At 46.2% G+C, this 23,101-nt stretch overlaps 1 protein-coding gene across 4 annotated transcripts in view; it reads right to left on the bottom strand.

The window, feature by feature from the left end:
* Positions 1–1,193: 1,193 nt before the first annotated feature.
* DENND1A (DENN domain containing 1A) overlaps positions 1,194–23,101 on the bottom strand; it is a 159,974-nt gene continuing 138,066 nt past the window's right edge. Inside the window, exons 20-24 of one of the 4 annotated variants that reach the window (XM_082295358.1) lie at positions 16,791–16,850; positions 12,367–12,455; positions 7,277–7,405; positions 4,720–4,975; positions 1,194–3,868 (exon numbers count right to left, since the gene is read on the bottom strand). In XM_082295358.1, coding sequence (XP_082151484.1) covers positions 2,582–3,868; positions 4,720–4,975; positions 7,277–7,405; positions 12,367–12,455; positions 16,791–16,850 — 1,821 coding nt within the window. In that variant the 3' untranslated portion in view covers positions 1,194–2,581. The remainder of the gene's footprint in view (positions 3,869–4,719; positions 4,976–7,276; positions 7,406–12,366; positions 12,456–16,790; positions 16,851–23,101) is intronic. The other 3 variants (XM_082295359.1, XM_082295360.1, XM_082295361.1) reach the window with 3 other exon arrangements.

Raw genomic sequence — 23,101 nt, 5'->3', positions numbered from 1 at the left:
GAGCTGGGGAAACCTCTTGCTCTCTGTTCACCTCACTGAGCTGTGCTCTGCCTTTTACCATTAATCCCTGATTTTATGGGCAATAAAGAGACTGGAATGTGGGAGAAAGGGACTCTGTGTCCAATGGCTGCCCCGTCCATGTGCAGTGAACTGGAAGCCCCCACCCAGAGTGAACAAGACACAGAACTGGTTTCACCTCCTGTGCAGCAGCAGATGCATCATAAACTTTGAAGAGGTTTTTCTTGTTTGTTTGTTTTTTAAATAAACTTACTTCTCATGGCAGGAAGCAGCTGTAAATAAGCAAAACGGTACCAAACACAGGACGAGTACAGGAACATGGACGAAGTTGAGTATAAAGTCACTGATGAATAATACCAGGAACATTTTTTATACTGGATTAGTAAAAACATCCAAATTCCTTCCAGCACTGAACCAGAACTGGTTCAGACAAGCAAACTGTTTACATTTGGCACTACCAGGAATGAATCATGCTAGGAATTCCTGAGTTTAAGTAAGACAAAAAGTCCCTAAATGCTGTCCTAGGGATAGTTCAATTCCTATGTTACAAGAAACCCCTAAAAAAGTCTCCTGCTTGCAAACCCTGCTCCAGACGTGAGGAAAGTCACAAACTCCTTGTCCTCCTGGATCTCAGAGGCGCTAAATAAAGTGGACAGTGAATAAATGGGTGTTAATACTCTTCAATGCCCAAAACTTACTTAGCAAATGATCCATCCTATCAGCAAAGTAACCAGAGATGAACTGTGGTGGGACAGAATTTCCTGAGTGATTTTAAGCATCTGTAATGGGCTCCTCAGCATCTGATCACTGTGTGACATTACCAAGTTTAAACAGGGCCTGTGGAACCCTGCTTGGCACAGGTAGGACTGTCCAATGCCCATTCACATCCACCATAATCCAGAAAGTTTTATCATCCAGCTCATAGCAAAGGAGCTCTGAAATGCCAGACTGAATTGTATATAACATTCATATTCTGAACTGTATAAAATAAAATGGAACTGGTGTCTTAGACTTTAAATAGTTTACTATGCAATACTAAACTCATCTGTCTTTCAACACAAAAAGAAAATACAAATCCAAGTGAATGGCTTGTCAAAGGAACAGCACTGCACAGAAACAGAATATTCCTGGAATACTGTGGTCTTCCCAAAACCGGCAGCATTTCAGATATTAAGAGTACTTTTCTTTTGTACTGCCCAGACTTGAACACAGAGACAGCCATTCCTATTCCCCAGAGTAAGAAAACTTCCAAGATTACATGAATAAAATAGATACATTGGAAATCAGATAAAGCTTTACAAGAATTTCCCCATGTGTCCAAGATGATTTCCTTTATCAAAGGCTCAATGGTGACGTGATTCCCTCTGTGAGAGTGACAGGTTTTACACCAGAGTGTGCCCAGATACAAAACAAACCAAAAAAGCACCACTGAAGTGAAACAGAAATGATCAGAGACAGCAGCTTTCCTGGGGGATGCTGAGGCTCATGTGAAATGTCTGGAGAACACAGAGAGGGGGCTCAGAACACCCAGCTGAGTGTCCCCTGCCCTGCCCGGTGCCCTCTGTGCTCGGGAGGCTCAAGCAAGGCCACAGAGCCCCATCCCTCCTCCTGGACACCCCTGCCCTCAGCCCCGTCAGCACACCGGCCTTCACCCGCACTCAGGAGCTGGGAACCGTAATACCCCGAGTTTTTTCTCTTTTTTGTTTGTAATAATCAAGTAAGATATTGTTACATTCCATTCATATACTGCCATGTATAATATTGATAGATAATATTAAGATACACATATAAGAACTAGGATACTCTTTATGGCCTCTATTTTATGATGTATTTAACAAAAACAAAGTCAAAAAAATGAAAATACTTGCTGGTGTTTCCAGTTTCCCAACAGAGATGCAGGACCAATCCCTGAGCAGCTGCTCTGTGCTGTGGTTTCCAGGCCTGTGACAACTCTGCCCCAGCTGTCGGTGTTCGGGGAGGGAGTCAAAAGTGCCACCAAAGCCCATCTGACAGCACAGCTCCGGGGTGGCTGGGGTTCAGGGGACACAAACAGAGCCCGATGGATCAGTTCAGTGCAGCCCACAAGTCAGGCTGCTTTGCTGCACTTTGCATGTGGAAACAAAATGTTGTATTTCTGTGTGTAATGCCAGAAAAACTGACACCCATTCCCAGAGGCAGGAATGAACTGCAGCCGAGTGTGCTGTGTCATGCTCCAGGTGTGCCAAGGACTGAAAATACAGGGAGGGAGTAACTTGTGCATCAGTAGTACTGTCTGAAAAGCTGTGTGTGGAAATCCCAACCCAACCCACCTCCCCTCACGCTTTGGTCAGTGCAGGAATCCCAGGGTTTGGTGGTGGGGAGTGAGGGAGCAGTGTCAGGGATTGGGACAACGGGGCACTGTCCTGTGGGCAAAAAGCTCTCGTGTTGAATTGCAGCTCAGTGATGGTCCTGCAGCGGTCCTGCCTCAGCCTTCCTTAAAAGAAATGCTTGGTTTTATGCTGGCTAAAAAAAACCAAAAAACCCCTCTGTCACTTCCAAAAGGACACCAAGGCCATGGGGCGCATCACTCAAAGGTTTCCCATCGCTTTCTGAGCTGCTCCACCTTACCTGGTGTGGGTGACACATCCTGCTTGGTCTTTTTTAACAGATCTTCAAATGGATCTTTTGTCTCCTCAGATTTTGAGGACAGTAACACTGACTCCAAGCCCTTGGCTGGCCTGGCAGGGACCAGAGGGGGTTCATTGGCCAGGAGAGCCAGTGCTTGTTTGGGATCTACCCTTGTGCTGGGCTGGCCCACCTGTAACGTTCGGGGTTTGGAGGGACCACCCAGACACGCTGGCTGGAGGGAGCTGGTGGGAGAAGGGCTGTGGCTCTGCAGGAGCAAGGAGCCAGCTGCTGGCATAGCAGGAGCCTGGCTGAACAGGTTTGGCATGGACAGTGTGGCCATGTGGGGCTGAGGTCTCTGTGGTGGGTAGAAGCTGGCAGTGGGGGATATGAAGCTGGAGCTGTACGCGTGACCTAAGGAGGGGGTGAAGGAGCCCCTCGGGGGTCTGACCAGGGACACTGGAAGGGCTCTTGGCAGTGTCTGGGTGAATGGATTCGGGGAGGGCTGTAGAAAAGGTGGTGGAGCTGGGGCAGGATAGCCAAGGGGCTGGGCAAACGGTGCAGCTGGAGGAGGCACAAAGTCACTTGGCAGGGCACCGAAGGCGGTTGCAGGGGCCGAGCCCTGCGGGGCCCTGCCTGGCCAGCCCGCGGTTCTCAGCGGGTCCAGCAGGCTCAGCAGGAGGTCGCCCTCGTCACCTGCACCTTCCGTCTTCACCCGCATGGGCTGCAGCATCTCAGCAGTGCCTGCAGCACTGCACAGCAGCTGTGATGGGTGAGAGGAGGGATTTACAGACTGCTGCATTTCAGGGTCTAAGGACACATTCCCAGCCCCAAAGGGCTCTGGGATAAGATCTGAAACCAAGGGGCTGCGCCCGTGAGTGGTGAGGACTTCCGCTGACCCAGCTGGAGCCTGGTGCTTGGAAGCTCTGGGTGCTGGTGGCGGTGGCACAATCCCCAGTTCTGGAGTCTTTCTTCCCTGTGGCCTAGGAATGGTGATATTCCCTTGAATGGCAGGATTGGATTCATCCTTTTCTGCAGGAGCCAGACCACTGTCCCTGCTCTGGAGTCTCCTGGTGATGGGGGGCATGTTACCCAGCGCAGCCAAGGGTCTTTCAGGTGAGCTTTGGGAGTATTTGGTGGGAATAGCCATATCATCATGGCCCATACTCCACAGCTTGTTGTAAGGGTGGGACAGCTTCATGCTTGGCACAATCCTATTCCTCTCGGACACACCAAGATCCATTCTCTGCAAGAGAGCAGAACAAGCATTAACTCTTAGTGATGTCCCCCCAACACAGAGCAGGAAGTGAGTTCAGGCTGCTGTGACGGAAGAGGATCTGTCCCCAGGCTGCAGGCAATGCAAAGGGACAAGAGCATGTGGCCAGGAAGGACAGACAGGAACCAGCCAGGAACTCTGCAGCTCCAATTCCAGCTCTGCCTCCAAGGGGTTGTTCAGCTGGGACATGCTGTGCATCTGTCACAGCCCAGTAAAGAGCACACACCTGTGTCCAAGGCACAGAAGCTGAGGAGCCTTAATTGCTGCATGGAAAAAGCTGACAAATGAAATATCTGACTGTAACACTAAATTCAATATTATTCTAAGGTAGAAATGACATTTGCTTCTTTAATGTCAGATGAACATCTTGGAGTCTGCTTTAGTTTAACACTTTCTGAGCTATGGACCTTCACAAACAATCCTGTTTTCTTCAGAGGGAGATTGTTCAAATGATGCTTAGCCCAAAATAGCCAGATTAAAAAAAAAAAAGTTTGGAGGGCACCTGAAAATTACCAATTATTTATTCTCACTTCTGACCATCAACTTCAAAGATAAGTGTGTGTGACAGCCACTGGAAAAACAGATTCTGAGGAACAGGGCAAATATTCCTTCCTTCAGAAGGAAAGGCTTTAGAGGAAACAGTTACTTACAAGTGAGTTGCATTTAAGCCATTTCTTAATTCAGCAATTAATTTTGAAACACATGAGCAAACCCCTGGAAATAGATGATGATGATGATGATTATTAGGATCCACCTAATAATATGAAAAAGTTCCTCAGAATGAGCTCTGGGCCACCCCCAGGACACAGGAACCCCCTGACCTGGTATTCAAAGGAGCAGCGCTGCTCCGCCTCCTCCTTGGGCGTCCGCAGATCCTCCAGGCTCTTGGCCTGGCTGAGGGGCTGGGGCTGGGCTTCTACTTCCAAGCTGGGGAAGATATCTTCCAGGAGGTTGACTTCTGAGGCCTTGCTGGAGAGCAGAGGGCTCGGGGGCAGCGGCTCTCTCGCTTTCTCCGGGCTGCCCACGTCCTCTCCATCGGCACTGTCCGACTCCTTCAGAGCCCGGTACGGCTGAGGCCTGGCACAGAACCAAAAATCACGTTGCAAATGACCACATTTCTAATTCTTTGTTTTGAACACAATTTCCTAAAGCTGGATGTGTTACAAAGGGCTCCCCAGTAGCAAATACAGCTCAGATAGCCCCCGTGCAGAGCAGGCTGGGAGCAGTGCCCGAGGGCAGGGGGACATGCAGAGGGGACCTGGCACCTGAGGGTGCTCAGAAGGGCAAGAGCCAAGTGGGAACTGCTCAGAGGAAAGCTGTGGTCATGCAGGCACAGCCAGGCTGAGGAGGGAGCTCTCAGAGCACGGATGATGGGACACCAGCTCCCCATGCTGGCTGTCTGGGCTCCCCTCGGGCCAGGCACGCCTCTGCACCCCATGTTTGCAGGCACTAACATCCTTGGGCTTTGAGCTAACTCAGCACACAACATAACTCAGTGTTTTCCTGCAATAATTGGGAACACTGTGCAGGCTCCAATGATTTCATTGGTGTCATCTTATCAAGAAACACCACAATCCATTACGGAGACACCTCCTTTGCATTCCCAGCCAAGGCTGAGTTAGCAGGATGCTTCTCTTGCACATACCTCAGCAAAAAACTGAACCAGCCCATTTGCATTTTGGTGTGTGTACAGAGAACAGCAGCACGATGTGCATCCAATTAATAACAAACAAGTGCCACACATGGCTGTAGGGATTGGCACCTGACTGGCAGCCAGTTGTACTGTGGCATTTAAACAAGCCTTCAATTTAAAGAAAATATTTGTGAGACCTGCAAAAACACATCCTGTGGAAGAACCCTCCTCCCCTTTCCATATTTTATCATAGTACACCTATATCACCCAAATTCACACAGAGCCCAGCTGGCTTCCCTCCCCAGCACACACACAGCAGGCACTGAGCCCGCACCAGGACAGGGGCACTGCAGGTACCAGGCAGACAGTGATGGCACACGGCCTCAGGAGGGGATCTCACAAACTTTGGTTGTGTCTTTAGTCTCACATCACTCTAGGTCACACTGCAACTCCCCAAGGGATATTCTGCAAACAAAACTGGTCTCCTTTACCCCAAACACGAGTGGGGGAACATTTTCTGGCCCTATCCTACTGAACCTCTCCATCCCACCTGCCTGCAGTCACATCCCTTCCCTGTCAGCTGCTGAACCTGTGTCTGCAGCACACAATGGATTTCAGCAACTGCAGACCCCTCTGTCCCACTGGCAACCTCCTTCTCCAGCCTGGTCTGACCCAGCTGTGGCTGCCAGGCTTCAGCTGCTCAGCTGTGACTGGGCATCATCCATCTCCCAGCTCCTGAACTGCCTGGATGTGGCATCATGTGGATTTCTGAAGCAGCAGCTCACGGTACCCCAGTGCCTCTTCCCAAAGGTTCTGGTCAAACCAGTGACTGCATTTGTTAAAATAATGAATGCAGCTCTGTGCGGTTTATCTCCCTTTCATCCCCTAGAAATCCTCGAGCAGGCGAGGTTAGGAAATAACAAATCCTCTGCTGACATTCAGTGAGGGCTCAGCTCAGAGCTGCCCACTGGGGTTGGGATGTTCCAATAGGCAGCAAGAGGGAATTTAGTGCAGCTGAACCCGCATCTGGCAGGGCCCCTCTCGCCTCACATGGGCACCCTGGGCAGGCCGTGCTCCTTCCCCTACCATGGGCACCGTGGGCAGGGGACAGAACCCTCCAGCCACAGCATCAATGAGCAGTTGTGGCCCGGCTGTTCAGCACCGTCTTTCAAGACTGAGTTAGAGAGGTTTGGGAATGTACAAGTTACAAATGCAAAAGCTGGATACAAATAGACACAACAAACTTCCTGCTTCTTGTATAATTGTCAGATTGTACTCAATGCCCTCAGAGGACACCTGCAGGGATGTGATACCTGACAGAGAGCCAGAGAGGCTGGATTCAAACAGGTGACACTGGAAAAGGCTGACAACTGCACTGGAATGAGGCGCACAGGACAACCCAAAAGCACAGCAACACCACACAAGAATGAACGGCGGAAGGTTTGGACAGGAGCACAAGCAGCATGTTGGAACAAAGGACAAATGGAAGGGTGACATCCCACAGAGCTCGAGTCGATGGAAGCCCATAAGCTGTGTGTTGCTGCACTGTTTCATGCAGGAGGATGCTTTTTCATGCTGCTCAACATCAAAACAAACAAGCAGGAGAAATGCTGGCCATTCATCAAGCACTGCACAGAGACCCCAGGAGCATCTCCAAAATCCCAGAACAGGAGCAGGTGCCCTGAGCAATGCAAACCCCACTGTTTGAAGCTGGCATGAACACAACAAAAGAGTAAAGGATAGACCATTCGAAAGGAGCAGAGAAGAAAAAGTTTTCAGAGAAGCCAGAGACAGGATCCTCTTCCTGCTGAAATTCATCATCAGAGGAGTCCTCAGAGAGGAAGACTGTATAGTGTCGCATGGGCTTTACGAGGCTGGGGAACAGGAAGAGAAAAGGAAATTATTGAGTGGTCACAGTGACAGCTCCTGAGGAGAGAAACCAGGGGCTCCAGAGACCCGGATCATCCTGACCCCAACTGACTGCACAGCGGAGAGCTCGGCAGGGAACGCTGAGCTCTGCTGCCCAGGCACAGAACACAACCCCTCTCCCAAGGGCAGGGTGCCGTGGGATGCCCAAGGGAAGGGACCGCTGCCCACAGTCCCACCACAGAGCAGGGGACAATACAGAAACCACATTTCCCCACCACGTTCCCTACAGAGCTGGGCACCTCTCTGTTCTTCAGACAGCTCTGCTCCTCTGGCTCTCTGAGCTCTGACAAACATTAGATCTCCCTCTCTGCTTTACAGATATTTAGTCTGATGCATAAGAGAAGCTGACTCCAGGGTACCAGTTCCTACTTGTATCTATTTTTCACATTTGAAACTGCTTCACTCTAGAATAAAACCTAAGCTGTCCAAGGATTGGTATGAAATGCAGTTTGTCAAGTAAGGTGTATGTGTTCCTTTCTTCAGCAGTTAACTGAGAATCAGCTCTTAAAGATTAGGTCAGGAAAAGAGAAGAGGGCCCGAGCTGCCACTGCCAATGAATGTTTACTCACAGTCAGGTCAGAGCTAATTAATAAAAAGTCTCTAACAGGTGGCAGTGGCTGCAGCCGATGGTATTAAACCACAGTCTGCGTTATTCCAATTAAAGCTGGTGCATTGCTTGCTTTCCCCTCTCCTGCTGGAACAGGTATCCAGGGGAAGGAGGTGGGGCTACTGCAGCAGGAAACATTTGTTATAACATTTTTTAAACTTTTTTTTTGGTTAGAAAGTGACTATGAAAAAATCAATTTACACTAACAAAAAGCTCCACCTAAAATAAATAAGAAAGCAAAGATACTTAGAAATATTTGTTTTGTACTTAGATACGTATATCTGTGTTCCTTAGAAGAGGAAATTACCATCTAACGTGATTCCAGAAAATCTAAAATTACGTCCAGAAATCCAGAGTCACACTAAATTTCCACATATCCTGCTGATACACTCAATGTTTGGTAACTACATATAACAACTGAACTGGTACATTCCCTCAGAGCACTGCTCAGGTACCTTTTGTTTGCCTCCAGATATGCCCCATCCCAATGCACTGTATGGTGGGCAATTCAGTGAACTGGGAACAAACTCTGAAGAAATAACATGGATTGTGTTGGCCAGATCACCAATGGCACTGCAGTACAAAAAAACTTAACTACAGTGCAAGGTAACAGGCTCCGGTTTGGTCATGTGGCAAGAGCTTAAATGAAAAGAACAAGCCCTGAGTTTAGCTGTTGCTGTGCTCTGTCAGAGATTTCAGTCCAAGATACGGTGTGAACAATCTAAAACTGTCCAAGTGTACATTTTTTACTGGCTTGAGGCAGTAGAACACACCGAAAGTGCTTGTTCCCTCATTAACCGAGCTCGGGAGCTCTCCCGCGGCTGCCCCTGCCCTCACAGGACCCCTTGCACGGAGAAGTGCGAGAGCAGAGTGGCGGGAGAGGGGCTGGAGAGGGGAAGGGAGACGGGAAGGCAAGGGAGGAGGGAAGGGGAAAGGGAAAGGGAAGGGAAAGGGTCGGACCCCACCCTGTGGCAGGCTGCCGGGGCTGCGGCTGCCCCGGTGCCGCTCCGTGGCCGTGCCCCCGGGGCTGCCAGCGCCGCCCGCCGCACACCCCGTGTCAGCCCCGGCGCCGCGCGGCCGGGACGCTCCACGGCGCCGGCACCAGAGCGGAGCGGGGGCTCCGTTTTAATGAGGAAGATCTGCATCTCAGGAGCTTTTTTCATGTGTCAGGATGCATGGACAAAGCAGCAGCACATCACGCCGGCCCAAAAATGAAATGCTGACAAATGTAGATATTTCAAATTTAATTGACACCTAAACGTACTTGAGATAGAAAAAAAAGATATATATATACAGAAAATGGGAGTGCAGGATATGGGAATTAATAAGGAGAATTCTGCAATAATTCAAAAGGATGTTTTGGTTATGAAAAAATTAAATTTGTATATTTTATTACAGTATTGCTTTTTCCTGAATATTGAGATTATGGCACAAAGGGGTGTATGGACTTATCATTATTCTCCAAAAAAGGGCTCCCCAGATTTGAGGAAGTATTATTTTTTATTGACATAGTTTTTTAAAGAACAGCTACACAGAAACTCTAGGGAATTAAAGAATTTGTCCCTATTAGACAGTAAAATACAGAGAATGAGGGATTTGGATGCACGGGCTTTTTCTTGCCGCTATGAGAGAGGAGGCTTGGGACTGCGGAGATTACCTGGGAACTCTTCCATGTGAACACAGCACAGACCTACCCGTGGAATTCCTTCCTGCATATCCTGTACAGTCAGTGTCAGTCAGAGCTCCCTGCTGGGCAAGGCCATGGAAAACCTTCAGCACCCCCAACTGCTGCGTGGTGGGGCTCTGAGAGCCTGGTTACATCTGGAATTTCCAGTGCCCTGCGAGCCTGTCCCATCCCACACAGCTCCACCGAGCTCATCCCAAATCCCGGGCAGTGCCCGCTGGGGCACTCCCAGTGCCAGGCAATGCAGAGCTCCTCTGCCAAGCCCTCCGGGGCTGCTGCAGGGCCACAGCGACCTGTCCCAGCACGGGCTGCAGCCCCGGAGCTCTGACACCCCGGGCACTGGGAGCCTGCCCTCCGAGTGTCCCAGTCCCTTTCCTCCCACTCCGCATGCCCTGGAGCCAGCCAGGACACAGATCCCGGAGCACTCTGGAAGCCTATTCCACATGTAACAGGAAATCTTGCTGGGGTGTAAAAGGGAGCTCTCCAAAAACTGCCTGTCTGTTAAAAATGCAACATCTTCTTTCTGTGAACAACTAATTTGTGTCTAAAAGAGGCACATCCCACGTGTCAAGGGCTGTCCCAGGTGGTATCCAGCATTTCCTGAGCTCTCCTCTACAAATTATTCCTCTTACCTTAGAATCAAAAAAGCTTTCTAAAAAATTATAATTTTAGATTTCATGACAAATTTTTAAGAATCAGACATCACAAATCTTGAATTATTGACAAAATTTTACAATCCCCCAACTTGTTACTGAAATAGAAAAAAAACCACCAATAATTTTGTTGGGGAAACAACAGTGCTTCCCCTGAGCTCTTGTAAACACACTGGTTTAACAACAGACATGAGCCATGATCTTGGCTGTTCTTTTCAGTCACTGCTCCTGATCCCCTGCGCTTTAACTGAAGACTGACTAGAAAATGAGCACAGACATCCCCAAAACAACGTATTTCTTTTGCACACATAAAAAGAACTAACTCGTATAACTAAAGACATAAATTTCCTAATCCCCAGTGCTACCAGGTAAAATGAGTGAAAATATGTATTGTGGTTTTGTGTTTTCACCCATTCTAATGTTATCCAAGAGAGGGAAAACAGTGTGAATTTTTAAAAGAGACAACACCTCTCTTGTTTCCCTTTCAGAACACTTATAAAAAGATTACTTCTTACTGGGACAGAAAAGAGAAAGTTTGTGGGAAACATCATGAAAATTCTGTATTTTGTGAAAACAGCCTAACTGCAAAGACTCACTAAAATCAGCAGCAATAAACTAGATCCAAATAAAATAATTAAAATACAATATATTTCCAGCATGTTTACCATTCATGTTTATGTCTGATAGTGGCAGGAATTGAAGATACACTTTAGCAGTGAGCAATACTGGGATGTCAGCAGCTTTTGAACCCAAACATGCAAAACCCTCCATAGCAACACACATAAATGTTAAATTGATTCAATTATCCTCCACCTACATGCAGTGAGTCATCAGATTAAATATTAAGAAAATGCTTTTAGTTTAAAAATCCCCACAACCTCTGTGCAGGGCCAGCACAGCCCTTTGCAGGAGCTGCATCTGATCCACAAGAGGGCAACCAAATTCCACTGTAAAATGGACAAATACTCCTGTACAACAGAGAAGTCACTGTTCGGTTTAGGCCAAAGGCAGAGTATACCCCCACTCTGGGGTGTCTGGAAAGAGCTGTCCATGCACTGATGCCCGCTGATGTCCCTCCAGTGTTTTTGTGACACACAGCAGTGTCCCTTGAGCTGTGCTGGCAACTTCAGAACATCCACAGTTCAATACATCCGTATTTCAGTACATCCATTCCCTGCTCAGGGCCACCCCAAGGGCCCATTGCTAACTCTACTCTGGCACCGTCAAGAATCTCCAACACACACACCTTGTCTTCTTTGCAAAAATCCCTGAATAAGTGACATTAGTGGAAGTGCCTGAAAAAGCCTCCCTGAGGTAACAGAACGTGCCTATACTGGTGTGCACAAGAGAGACACTGGAAACCAACACCTTTTGTCCAGGAGCAGTGGGCTGCAGCAGCACAGCTGCTTTGGATCATTCCCCCTTCACTGCCACAGCTAAAGGGGGAATAAATTTGCTGGTACTGTGCAAAGTGAAGCCCTACAAGCCCTCACCACAGAGCTCGCACAGACATCACAGTCCTGTTAATGCACCCCAGAGACAGACACAGCCCCTTCTGCCATCACTGTAAAATAACCAGTTCTGCACCCTCCAGGTACAGCCCGGCAAGAACACTGCATCTGCAGGGCTGGAACTGACAATTTCCTTGAAAGAAAAGTGTAAAACAAAACAACAAAGAAATGAGCAAACCTCCAGCACCTGAAAACTTTCACTGAAGAGGCTGATCAGAGTGTGTGTAACTTGGCAAACCAGAATTTTCCCACAAGCAAACTTTAGTTACTTGCTTTTTCACACTTCCTCTACAATGGTCCAAAGCATTTTTTTAAAAATCAATTTTTTTCTTAGTTAAACTTAGTTAACTTTGATCTGCAGTATTTTTTAATGTCTCCTTTGGTGAGTCCCAGTTCTGAACACGCTGTTTGCTGATGCAAGTAGAGAGAAGCAGAGCAGCACAGTACTTACTGTTCTGGGCTGGGCACTGAGGTCCTCCGGCCCTCCACACCAATGTTGCTCTTGGGCCTCTTAACCACATGAGGTCTTGGGGGGCGAACCTGCAGCATGCACAGAGACATCTCATCAAACACTTCCCCTGATCCAACAGCAGACCCAGATAACAGATGTGGAGAACCACCAGTATCCTACAGGGATCTTCCATTCGGTGTTGCTTTGTCTTTTGTGCCACAACGATGTTACACATAAATGTGGATACACCAATGAATCTAAAGTATTAATATAAACCACATGGCCCCATGACTTGCAAATGAAACATATATCCTTGTCACTAACTATGTGCTATTTGCTATGTCCTGTTTGGTATGGGCTGAATTTTGGAGAAACAATTCCCTAAGCATGAGCTTCCCCCTGTGCAGCCAGTGGCGAGAGTGAAGTTGGTGATGTCCGTGTGCTCTGGACATCGCACTGGGCAGTGGGGCTCAGCTCTGACACCACGACCCTTCTGGCCACCTACTCCTAGGAACCCAACTCCTCAGGTGAGGACTTCTGTGTAAGGGAGCGCTGCAAAATGTGTACTTAGGATAAATGTTTTAACATTAAAAACTCAGCTCCTTCTTCATTAAAAATTTGCTTTCCTCCAGCAGCTGAACACAAACCCTCGCCAGCCATATCATCATTATCACTCCTGGTATTACATTAATCTTTTGTTGTCTGTAATAAAATCCAAAGCTTTTCTGTGGAAGATGATGTTGCTGCCAAACCAATCTCAAATACATATCCATCATCACTTTCTAATGTATGGAACTTCAGCTTGATTTCTGACCAGGATCTCCACAAGCAAAAACCTTATTTCACAAGCATAAGCCTTATTTAAGGAAAGGAATAAGCACTTGTGCTCAAAGTTTGTGTATGTGCCAGCCTACACTGGTGAGGAATCCTGTGCTGAAATTACCCCTGCGAGTCAAATGTGGGAATTTGCAGCATCAAATACTGCACTGTACACAAACTGTACACACCGGTTCCACGTGTTTTGCTAAGAAAGTACAACTCTACCTGAAATAAGAGTTTGCTCTGTTGGCTCAGCTCAATGCTAATCTCAACAGAAATCCCCAAACACCCAAATAAAGTTGGAAATACAACTCAGCTCCTGACCTCCCAGAGCTTGTGCTCCCTTAAGAGGCACAACAGAAAGGAGCTGTTCATGGCCTACAGTCTGAGTGCTCTGGGGTGACTAAGGAAGTTTTAAAAAATACTATTTGTTGGGGGAGGGGGACTTTCCAGGTTTGTTTTGGTTTTGTTTTTTAAATTGTTCTTCCCAGGCACATAAACCTCAAATTTTCCTGCCAGGAGAAAGCCACCAAATTGTGTGTAGTGCTTCTGCCCTACACGCCAGTATGCAAAAAATAGCAGCAGCATTATTGCACTGAATTTTCATTTCAAAGGAAACGGTGCACAGCAGATATGATGAAGAAATCCAGAGCTGTATTGCCACTATTTCTTAGGAAAAAGGGCTTATGAAAAGGTCAGATGTTAAGGTCTTGGAGATCAGTCCCCACACAAGGCTGCTCCTCTCTACAATAAAGACAGCTTAAGAATGTGAATTTATAGCAGGAATGGAAGGATTAAGTTTGTGGCAACTTCAACTGAACTTGCAACGTGGTGAAACATGGGGAAAAGAACAACAGAGCTAATTAGAGGAGCTGAGCTGTCAGAGCGCAGCAGAATGGCTCGGTGCCAACAAACAAAAGGAATGGGCTGGCAATCAGCAGGATCGATGAAGAATACTGCTTCATTAGGGCTGATAAAACAGGGAGAGACCGCAGAGAGGAGTGCGGGAGAGGGGGGCGACAGGCAGGAGGAACGGGGGAGAGGAAAGCGCGAAGGAGAAAGGGAAAGAGAGGAAGAAAGCAAGCTGCTTAATTAAATGGGAGCTGGGAGCTGATGTGTAAAGCTGGCCTGTCAGCATGCTGGGAACACTTTCACCTTTCGGGTGGGTGTGCTGCCGAGGAGGGAGAGAGATGAGAGTTTGGGGTGGTTCCAGGGGCCCCCAGCCCAGTGCGGGGTGACAAAGCTAAGCGGGATTTAGAGCATTGTTCACAGGGAACTGCAGGGAAAAGCCAGGTATCAAGTCCATTCCTTGCTGGATTTTGAGTCTCACATAGCCACAGAGGCAAGGTTAAATGCTTATCAAATGCAAAAGTATCAAAGAAATCCAATTACGTGAGCACACAGCCAAAAGAAAAAAGGTAAACTTCCAGGACAGAAGGGTTGAATGTGCTTATTACTGCCCCCATCAACTTTATGCGTAATTATTACATTTTAACTTTTTCTAATTGAATCAAGTTTCCAAACAGCCACTATTAATCCAAACAGACCTCCATTAATTAGAAGCAACAACTCTCTCTCTTTCATAATACCACCACCACTCATTTCCAAAGCAGCAGAATGCAAAGAACATCTCTGTTCTGCTTCCTTAACCTTTCTTTGGCCTGTGTTTTTGGCTTTATTATTAGCAATTACTCATATTGCAAGTGCTAGTGCCCATGGATTTCTCCTTACAGCACAAAGTACTTCTCTGGAATTCTGGTATTATGTGGCCTGGTCTCCTCCTTCAGTGCTTGTGTACAAGGCCAGGATAAATCACTTGCTGATACCCACCTCTGTAGGAGCTGCCAAGCCTGAGAGGGAAAAAGCAGCCTGCACAAAGTATTATTTACACATACAGAAATGTGTTGCAACTACTAAAAGCCAAATAACAGTTCTGAACAACAACAAATTTATGTATATTTTGTACAAGCATATTTTTGGGATTGATTATAATAATTTACATTTATCTTGAATTTCCCCTTGATGAATGAAGCCTTTCTGTTCCACTTACTGACACAGCCAGAGGAATGCAACAGGAGCTTTCATTATAACATTTCCAACCTTTTATCAATCACATTGGGAGCAAAGACAGTTGAACCAACCATGTTACAGTGAGGACTATTAATACACTGCAGCTGGGAGATTAAACAGTCTTAACAAGACTTCCACATAATAAATGACTCCCTTTGAACAATACAGTTCAGCAACTTCGGTACAGAGGAATCACAACATGCCCCCTTACACCTGCCAAATGTGGAACACGAGTGCATGGAAGCACTACAGGAACCCCACAGTACACATGGAAAGACTGACTCTAGTGAAACACATCTGGAAGGGTCTCCCATGCCCATTGCATTTAAGAGAACACACATAATCATAGACAATGCTGCTTTTTAAACACAGAAAACAGAAGCCTTCAGGGAAATATAACCATTAAAATGACTCTGTTAAGCTAAACACCCAGAGTTAAAAAGAGGGAGGAGAAGAAACACATGCCACTGAAATGTCACACAGGAACATGCACCAGAGACCAAAAGTTAAAACACACACCCAGTTGCACTTGTTAACCAGTTACCTGCTCATCCAAAACACATTTTAACAAGTTTTAGCAAGATTAGATTTGAAAACTTGCATCTCTCTCTTTCTTATGCATGTAAGTGTATGGATAAGGAAGCAAGAAGATTATTTAGGGGGAATTATATTCATAAAGCTGAAGTCCTGAATACACATAAGTATCTTCCACGGCTGTAGGAAAACCCAATACCCCTCCTAAATTGATACGCCTTGCCTGTGCTTCTAAAGAAAATAAAAATCTGCTGCAGACCCAGCAGGGTGCCCAGTTTTAATGCCATCCTGCACAGTCCATAGGTAAAAACTATCCTACAGCGAGTGTTTTGGGGGGAAAACTGCTGAGATAAGGTATCCCTGCCTAACACAGTAAAGGCACTGCACTGTCAGTAATTTCTGTGCAGTTCTTCCATGGAAGAGTCCCTTCCTCTGGCCAACCTGCCGTCCCTTTGTTTTACACCATGGAATTACCCAGTGTGTGTCACCCATAACACAGTGCCAATGTTCTACTGCCAAAGATCAACCTTGTTTTCTTCAAGTCTATTCACACATCTGTCCCATGGAGAAGAATTAGGCATCCCAATTAATTTAAAGAGTAACTTGCAGAGAATAAATATTTTCTCTTCAGACTTCTGCTTCCTTTCAGATTTGAGTTCAGTGCAAGTCTTCAAAAGCTCACTGGCTAAAAACTTCTGCCAGCCGGTCTAGCAGGGCTTTGTGTGTAAGAAATCACTGCAAAAGTCAAACCAGACGTGGCCAGAGCAGCCCCAGTTACCTGCAGAGCTGCCCGAGAGCTGCAGGGCTCGCCAGAGAAAAGCAGAACAACCGCGGGTCCCAGGGCTGTGCCGCAGCAGAGAGAAGGCAGTTTAGGAGCATAATTCACACATGGCTTTTGTGCAGAGTTTGACAATCCAAACTACCAGGGTTTAGTAGTGCTACGAAGAGCATAACTCAGGCAGTGTTAAGCTGTGGCAGCGAAACAATCTCCAGCTACTCACGGGCCTGGAGGACCGCTGGATCTTTGGGGGCGGCGGCCGCGGCGGGCGGAGTCTGTGCTGCTGCAGCAAAGTGGAGACTAAATTAAAGTCACCTGCATGGAAACACTGCTGATGTCCTGGCAAAAGTGGCATGAGCATGTGACAGCACGTGATTACCTTCATACTCACCTCACAAAATCCCATTTTTCTTATTTTGTTTTACCAAACCAGTGACAAACCTCATGAGCCACGACGTGCCCCAGCAGCACAGGTACCGTGTCTGCCTGGGCCGAACTCAGCTCTTGTCACACCAAAGGCAGCAGGGACAGCACTCCAAGCAGACAGTCAAAATTTACTGACACAACAAAGATGTTCAAGGTGGAATCTTGGACCTTGAGGTCTAAGTGCTCTAGACTACATTTACGCAAATGGAAACCAGGATATTCAAGAACACTTTCACTAAAATCTCAAGTGATTTTTAGTACTAGTGAAACCTTATGCAGAAAGCCTCAAACCAGACATTTAAGAGCATGGAAAAAAACTTTTCAAGCACTTAAAGGTGAGCTTATGTTCAGATCCTGTCCTGGATTTCACTCCGAAGTGACCAACAATTACAAGCCAGACCTTAAAGCATCATGATGGCCTAGAACTCAAAACCTCTTGTGCAAGTATCATTTTAGTTCTGTGTAAGTGAAAATGAACATACTACAAATACTCTATATATTTATATTTAAATAAACTACTCCTTTGCAGGAGCCAATTCTTTCATTTCCTTATCCTGTCACTAGATTATTTTTTCCAGCTGAGATTTAGATATCACCCATCTAAATCCTCTCTGATCAAAAAACAGTTCTACGTGTTTCCACAATAAAGACATACAAATGCTGCTTTGGGAAAAGATTAAAGGTGTAGAAGCCTTTTTTGTCTCTTGGACTTCTAACCAGGCATCATGTTCACTCCCAGAACTGTGACCTCAGTGCTTGTAACAACACAGGCAAATCCAACACTCAGATTCCAATTTCAGTTACCCAGTGCTGCCAACAATGGAGTTTGCTGGGAGGTTTGTATGTGCTGCACCACACACTGCACTGCCGAGCCCCACATCTCAGAGCAGGGTAAGACAGAACTCCCCACTGGCAGCAGTGCTCTCTGCATTGAGCAGGGACAGGCCTGGCTTAACACAGGGCTGTGAACACAGGCAGGAGCAGGCCCAGGGCGGCGGGGAGGCACCTGCAGGGAACAGGGACTTCACCAGAGCTGCACTGCCAGCGTTGGTGCTCCTGTCCGTCACCACAGGGGGATAAGCAAGCATGTTCAAACTCTCCGTGTTTACTGGGAGAGCCACTGATTTGAAGTTAATTTGTTAATGCAGCAAAACACATTGTTTCTAAAAGGTCAGCAGGTGAAGCTGTGTTGGAATATCAACTTAATTACCTGGGCTGTAGGGATGAATGGGCACTAACCAGCACATGGCTGCAGTGCTAAAAGCTGCTAAATTGCTATTCTAGGTATGGTCCTAAATGTATGTACTACAGCTTTTCCTGTGAAAGGGAGAAATGCCTAAATTAGCACTTTCTCACCAATAGCTGTTTACTAGCATACCTTTTTCCTCTGGATATTTGCTTAATTGTCTTGTTCTAAATACTTCTGAAGCAACAAGACAGAAAATTTGCAGAAAGCCAATTTTATGACTGTGGATCTGGCACTGCTTTACTAATTATCAGACAAGTGACTTTAAGCTATGAGATGCTGGAGCAAGAAAAATCTTTAATTCACTTTTACACTATCAAAATACTATTTAAAAATTATAGATCCCACATCTCATAAAGTAGCTATTATATACCCAAGGAACTTTCGCAATACAGCTATTTAGGGTTTTATACTAGAGAATACATTACAAAAGGATAATTTTTCATCTGCAAGGTAACAGCCTGTGGGCAGAATATTATCCCAAACTAATTATGGATGTCTTCTGAGATTTTTTTTAAGGTGGTATTCAAAACAGAGCCTTGTGAGTAAATTAGAGGTGCTAGTTCATGTGTAACAACAAGTGCAACCAGAAGGAAATGCTCAAAGGAAACACAACCAGATGAAAACGGGTTTGTCAGTATGTGGAGAAAGAAGTGTTTCTCTTTCTCAGTTAGCAGTGAGGGTGTTTCCAATAATTTCCAAAGCAAAGCTTTTCTACATGAGTATCTTGTTTCCTTCCGAACTTGAGGACTGGTTTGAAAATACTTTAAAGCCAATCAGCCATGGGAGAGAGATGCCTTGTGCTGGATGAAGCCAGGCTCACACACACCAGGCTGCAAGAGACCTGAAGTGCTGACTTTGGGAGAACACGCTGGACCTCAACTGAACACTCAATTAAAAAAAAAAGGGAGAAAATAACAACACTGAAAAATGTCTGGTACCTAAAAAGATTCAGTAGAGAAAGCAGATGGAATCTACGAGGCAGCTGTTTTATTATCCATCCAGATCCCTGCACAGCACACTCTGCTTTTTACATGCTCCCTTATGTACAGCTCACAAACTGGGATGACAGGAACAGTGTATGCTTTACAGCATATATTTTTAATTTACACTCTGAAATACTTCAACGGAAATCTGCTGGGTCCTGTGATAAAAATAATTTCCATGTTTTAAGGGATGCCTCATTCTTCAAGCCACATTTGTAGATAGGGAAGGTAGAACAAGTCTGACAAAAATGCAGCAACACCTAAAGCCAAAATCCCAAAACCACGGGAACACCACTGCGGATTATTAATGTTGATAACTGATGCTATTCTAAAAACTCATGCCTTAAACAATAAACTCCTGGGCTGTAGAACTGAATGGTACTTTATTTTTTTTGTCTGCAATTACAGAAAAAAGGGGAAGAATTTTGAAAATGACATGCATATATTTTTCTATGTGTGTTCAGGAGCCTTAGACAGGCCATGCCCAAAGCAGCATGTGTTGTTCTGTGATGTAGATAGGAGGAATATGATGGTATCTGTGGTTAAAGGCCTGTCAAGACTTCTGATCACTTCCCAGCTCCAGCGACAGGAAAGTCCCTGTCCTATGCAAACCAACAGTAAAACCCACAGAAGGTGGTATCACTAAAATCTGAGACTGTGACCACTTAGTGGTCCACTCTCACTTTCTGCCTGCTGAAGCAGCTGAACATCAACTCTGACCTCCTCCCATCTATATGTGCGCTCAGTTCTTCTAAAAAAATGTAAACCACCCCATAACCATTAAACTGATACAATCTGACACTTTGCAGTTTGAGAACTCCTGACATTTTCCAAAGGAGATGCCTGTCAACAGCCTCTTATTTACCTGGCACAGAGCCCAGGTACCACAGTCTGAAAGCCACTGCACAAACAGGTGCCTACAGAACACAAAACATTTAATTCAATTTAGAGTCATTCTGGTTCAAAGAAGCCTCACACGTGTTGATTCCATTTTGTTCCCGTGTAGTGAGGCCCTGGATAGGAAAGGATCATGCTGCAGACAGTAACTACACAAGACAGGAGCAGGCCAGGGTTCTGCTGATCCCCTTTCCACTTGCTCTGCTCTGGTCCTGCAGAGCTTTGCCATCCCTGCTCCTCACTGGGCCTTCCTTAGCAATTTACTCCAGCACTCACCACCATTTGGGCAAGGGATTCATTTGTCACGATTCACTACACTAAACACACACACACACACCAGATTTCTGTTCTGAGAAGGTGTCAGAAAAACCAAAGAAATTTCTACACAAAGAATGGACTTTGAGCCCCTTTCTTTGAGATACTCACTGTGACACAGAACCCTGCAGCCCTTTTTACCTGTTCTCCTTGTCCCCTCAGGCAACCACTGCTGACTTTGTACAATTTCTTGTAACTTCTTTGATATTTTGGCACCACTTTGCAGTTAACTTTTTGCACCAGATTTTTTTCTGGACCCTGCAGTAACAGCAGAATCCTGCACTGACAATACCCATGCCTCAATCCTAGATGGGTAACTCAGTGAGCACAGAGGGATGTTCCTGGTGCTATACTAAGCCAGGAAGGAACATACCCTATGGACTCTGCACTGCACAATAGGCCTTACCCCGAGGCAGCACAACCTTCATTTGTCCAGAAGGAGAATAAAACCCCAGCTCTCTGTGACGTTGCTGCATAATGACAGGACCATGAAGGAAAACTCCCTTAACTCATTGAAGCAGGCCCTTTCCAGATTACAGCAAACCAGCAAGGAGGGCTTTGTCCAACTATTCACAGAGGCAAAACAGGGAAGGGGTTGAAAGAGAATCTCACTGAGATGATCATTTTTCCAGAGGACTTCTACCAAAATGAGGTTCATTTTGCTGTGGTTTGTTTCATTCTATTCCTCAACATACACGGATGGAGAGACATGATGCAAAAAATCCCAGACCCCAGGAATGTATTTATCCCCATGTGTTAAAGCCTATCCATCTTCTACCTCAGCAGAGTTTAAAATCACAGCTAATAGGTTAACAACTGTTTTTCTTCTGCTTCAGATGAAGAATATCAGAAAGCTGGGGGAATATTCGGCTTCCCAATTTGTACTGACTGCTCAGTGCTACCTGCAATGTCTGTTTGACAGGACTGACATTTTGTACTGCTGTGAGATGGGAGAATGTGTGACATTTTTATTCATGGTGGCGTACGCCCTTGTAATGATCAGCCCTGGTCGATGTGCTTACTGCAGCAGCCCCGAGCCCTCGGAGAACAAACACGAGCCCGAGGTGCCAGCAGTTTGGCTGCCTTATTAAACACCACCAGGATTCTAACGAAGAGCAACTGCTGGAAAATCTCACTGTCAAATCCTCAAGGACATTGTCAACATGGAACTAACTACATATATTTTTCATTTAAAATACTAGAAAATCCAGCAATGCAATATTAAATTTGAAGAAAAAAGCCACACTGGTTTGTGTGTGTTTTCTTTTTAAACTGGTCATTTTGTTAGCTTTTGTTAGCTTTCTGTGGTCCTGATGCTGGAATTCAAATCAAAGAGATCATGTAACGCACATGATTCAAAATGTTGGAAAATGGACAGATCCCTTATTATCTCTTAACAGCTATTCCTCTCTAGCAAGTGGAATACTTGCACAGAAAAAAAAAGAAAAAGAAAAAGAAAAAAGAGATGGTCTCTCATTTAAGGAGTTCTGTAAACAGCAATGACTCTCTGCTTCGTTCAGCTTCATCATTCACCAAGCCAGGCTGCATAATTGGGGGGACACTCTCCTCCACACACCCACAGAAGGACATGGACCCTCGGTCTGCAGTCTGGCACTCCCAGCTGTTTTATTTGGTATTCATCAGCCCAGCTCTGAAGGGCAAATCCAAAAAATGCCTGGCCAAACAAACTGTCACAGTGGGGTCAGCACTTAGAAGAATCATATGTTTCACATACTCTTTCCCTTTAATCTCCTGGTTTAATCCAGTGGCCCAGAGGTCAATTCAGACAGTTCTGGCCTAACTGTACATATCAACTTCATAAGTAATACATAAGAAGCTTCTGGATGCTGATCTACATTGATAGAGAAGCAAGTCATCCATAAGACACTGCGAGCTCTCCTCAGGTTGTCAATCTAGGTGATTTGGGTAGCCTTGCATGTACTGATGTATTTATTTTCTACGTATGTATTATTTATAAAGCACAACTCTCCTTCCACATGCCAGCAGTGATGGACCAAGATCCTCTCTACAAGATATTTATGGGTTCCTCAGCAGAACAGGACTAACAAGGAGACTCTGCAGACACGTTACAGCTGCTGTCGCTTGTCACGAGCCCTGGGAGGTCGGCTCTGCCAGCATTCCCTTCACACATCCAGCCATTGCAGCACCTGACACCATGTATCCGGAGCAGGACAGTGATTCCTAACATCCCTGTGTGAGGAGTGCCTGAAATACCGAGACAGCTGGAAAACACTAAAAGCCATAGTCTGCAAAGTGCTTTTTCATGGCTGAACACATCTGCTGGATGTAGACTGGGGCCACAATCTCACTGCAAAGCATGAATTCTTGCATGGCACCAGGCCCACAGGGGCTCCACTGCTGCAGTGGCTGGAGAGAACCCAGCTGTGCCTGCTCCTTGGGAAGCCCTGGGGAGCAGGTGCAGGAGGGGCAGAGACCCAGGGCACGCTCTGCAGGTGCTGCTCACACTTGTCCCTGATGGGCACACATGGCCAGTGCAGGCTTTCCCTAACACCCACCCCATGGATTGTGAGCACTGCTAATCCTGCACACCACAAAGCAGAATTTCAGTCCTTTCTTGTCTTGTCCATTGACATTGGTTTTACTCCTCTGACAACAAACACTGTCCCCTAAGAACCTGATGGG

Source organism: Coloeus monedula, assembly GCF_965178545.1.
Source record: "Coloeus monedula genome assembly, chromosome: 21".
In the NCBI taxonomy this organism is placed as follows: domain Eukaryota; kingdom Metazoa; phylum Chordata; class Aves; order Passeriformes; family Corvidae; genus Coloeus; species Coloeus monedula.
The sequence above is the reverse complement of the archived record's forward strand: the minus strand, read 5'-3'. Positions and strand labels throughout refer to the sequence as shown.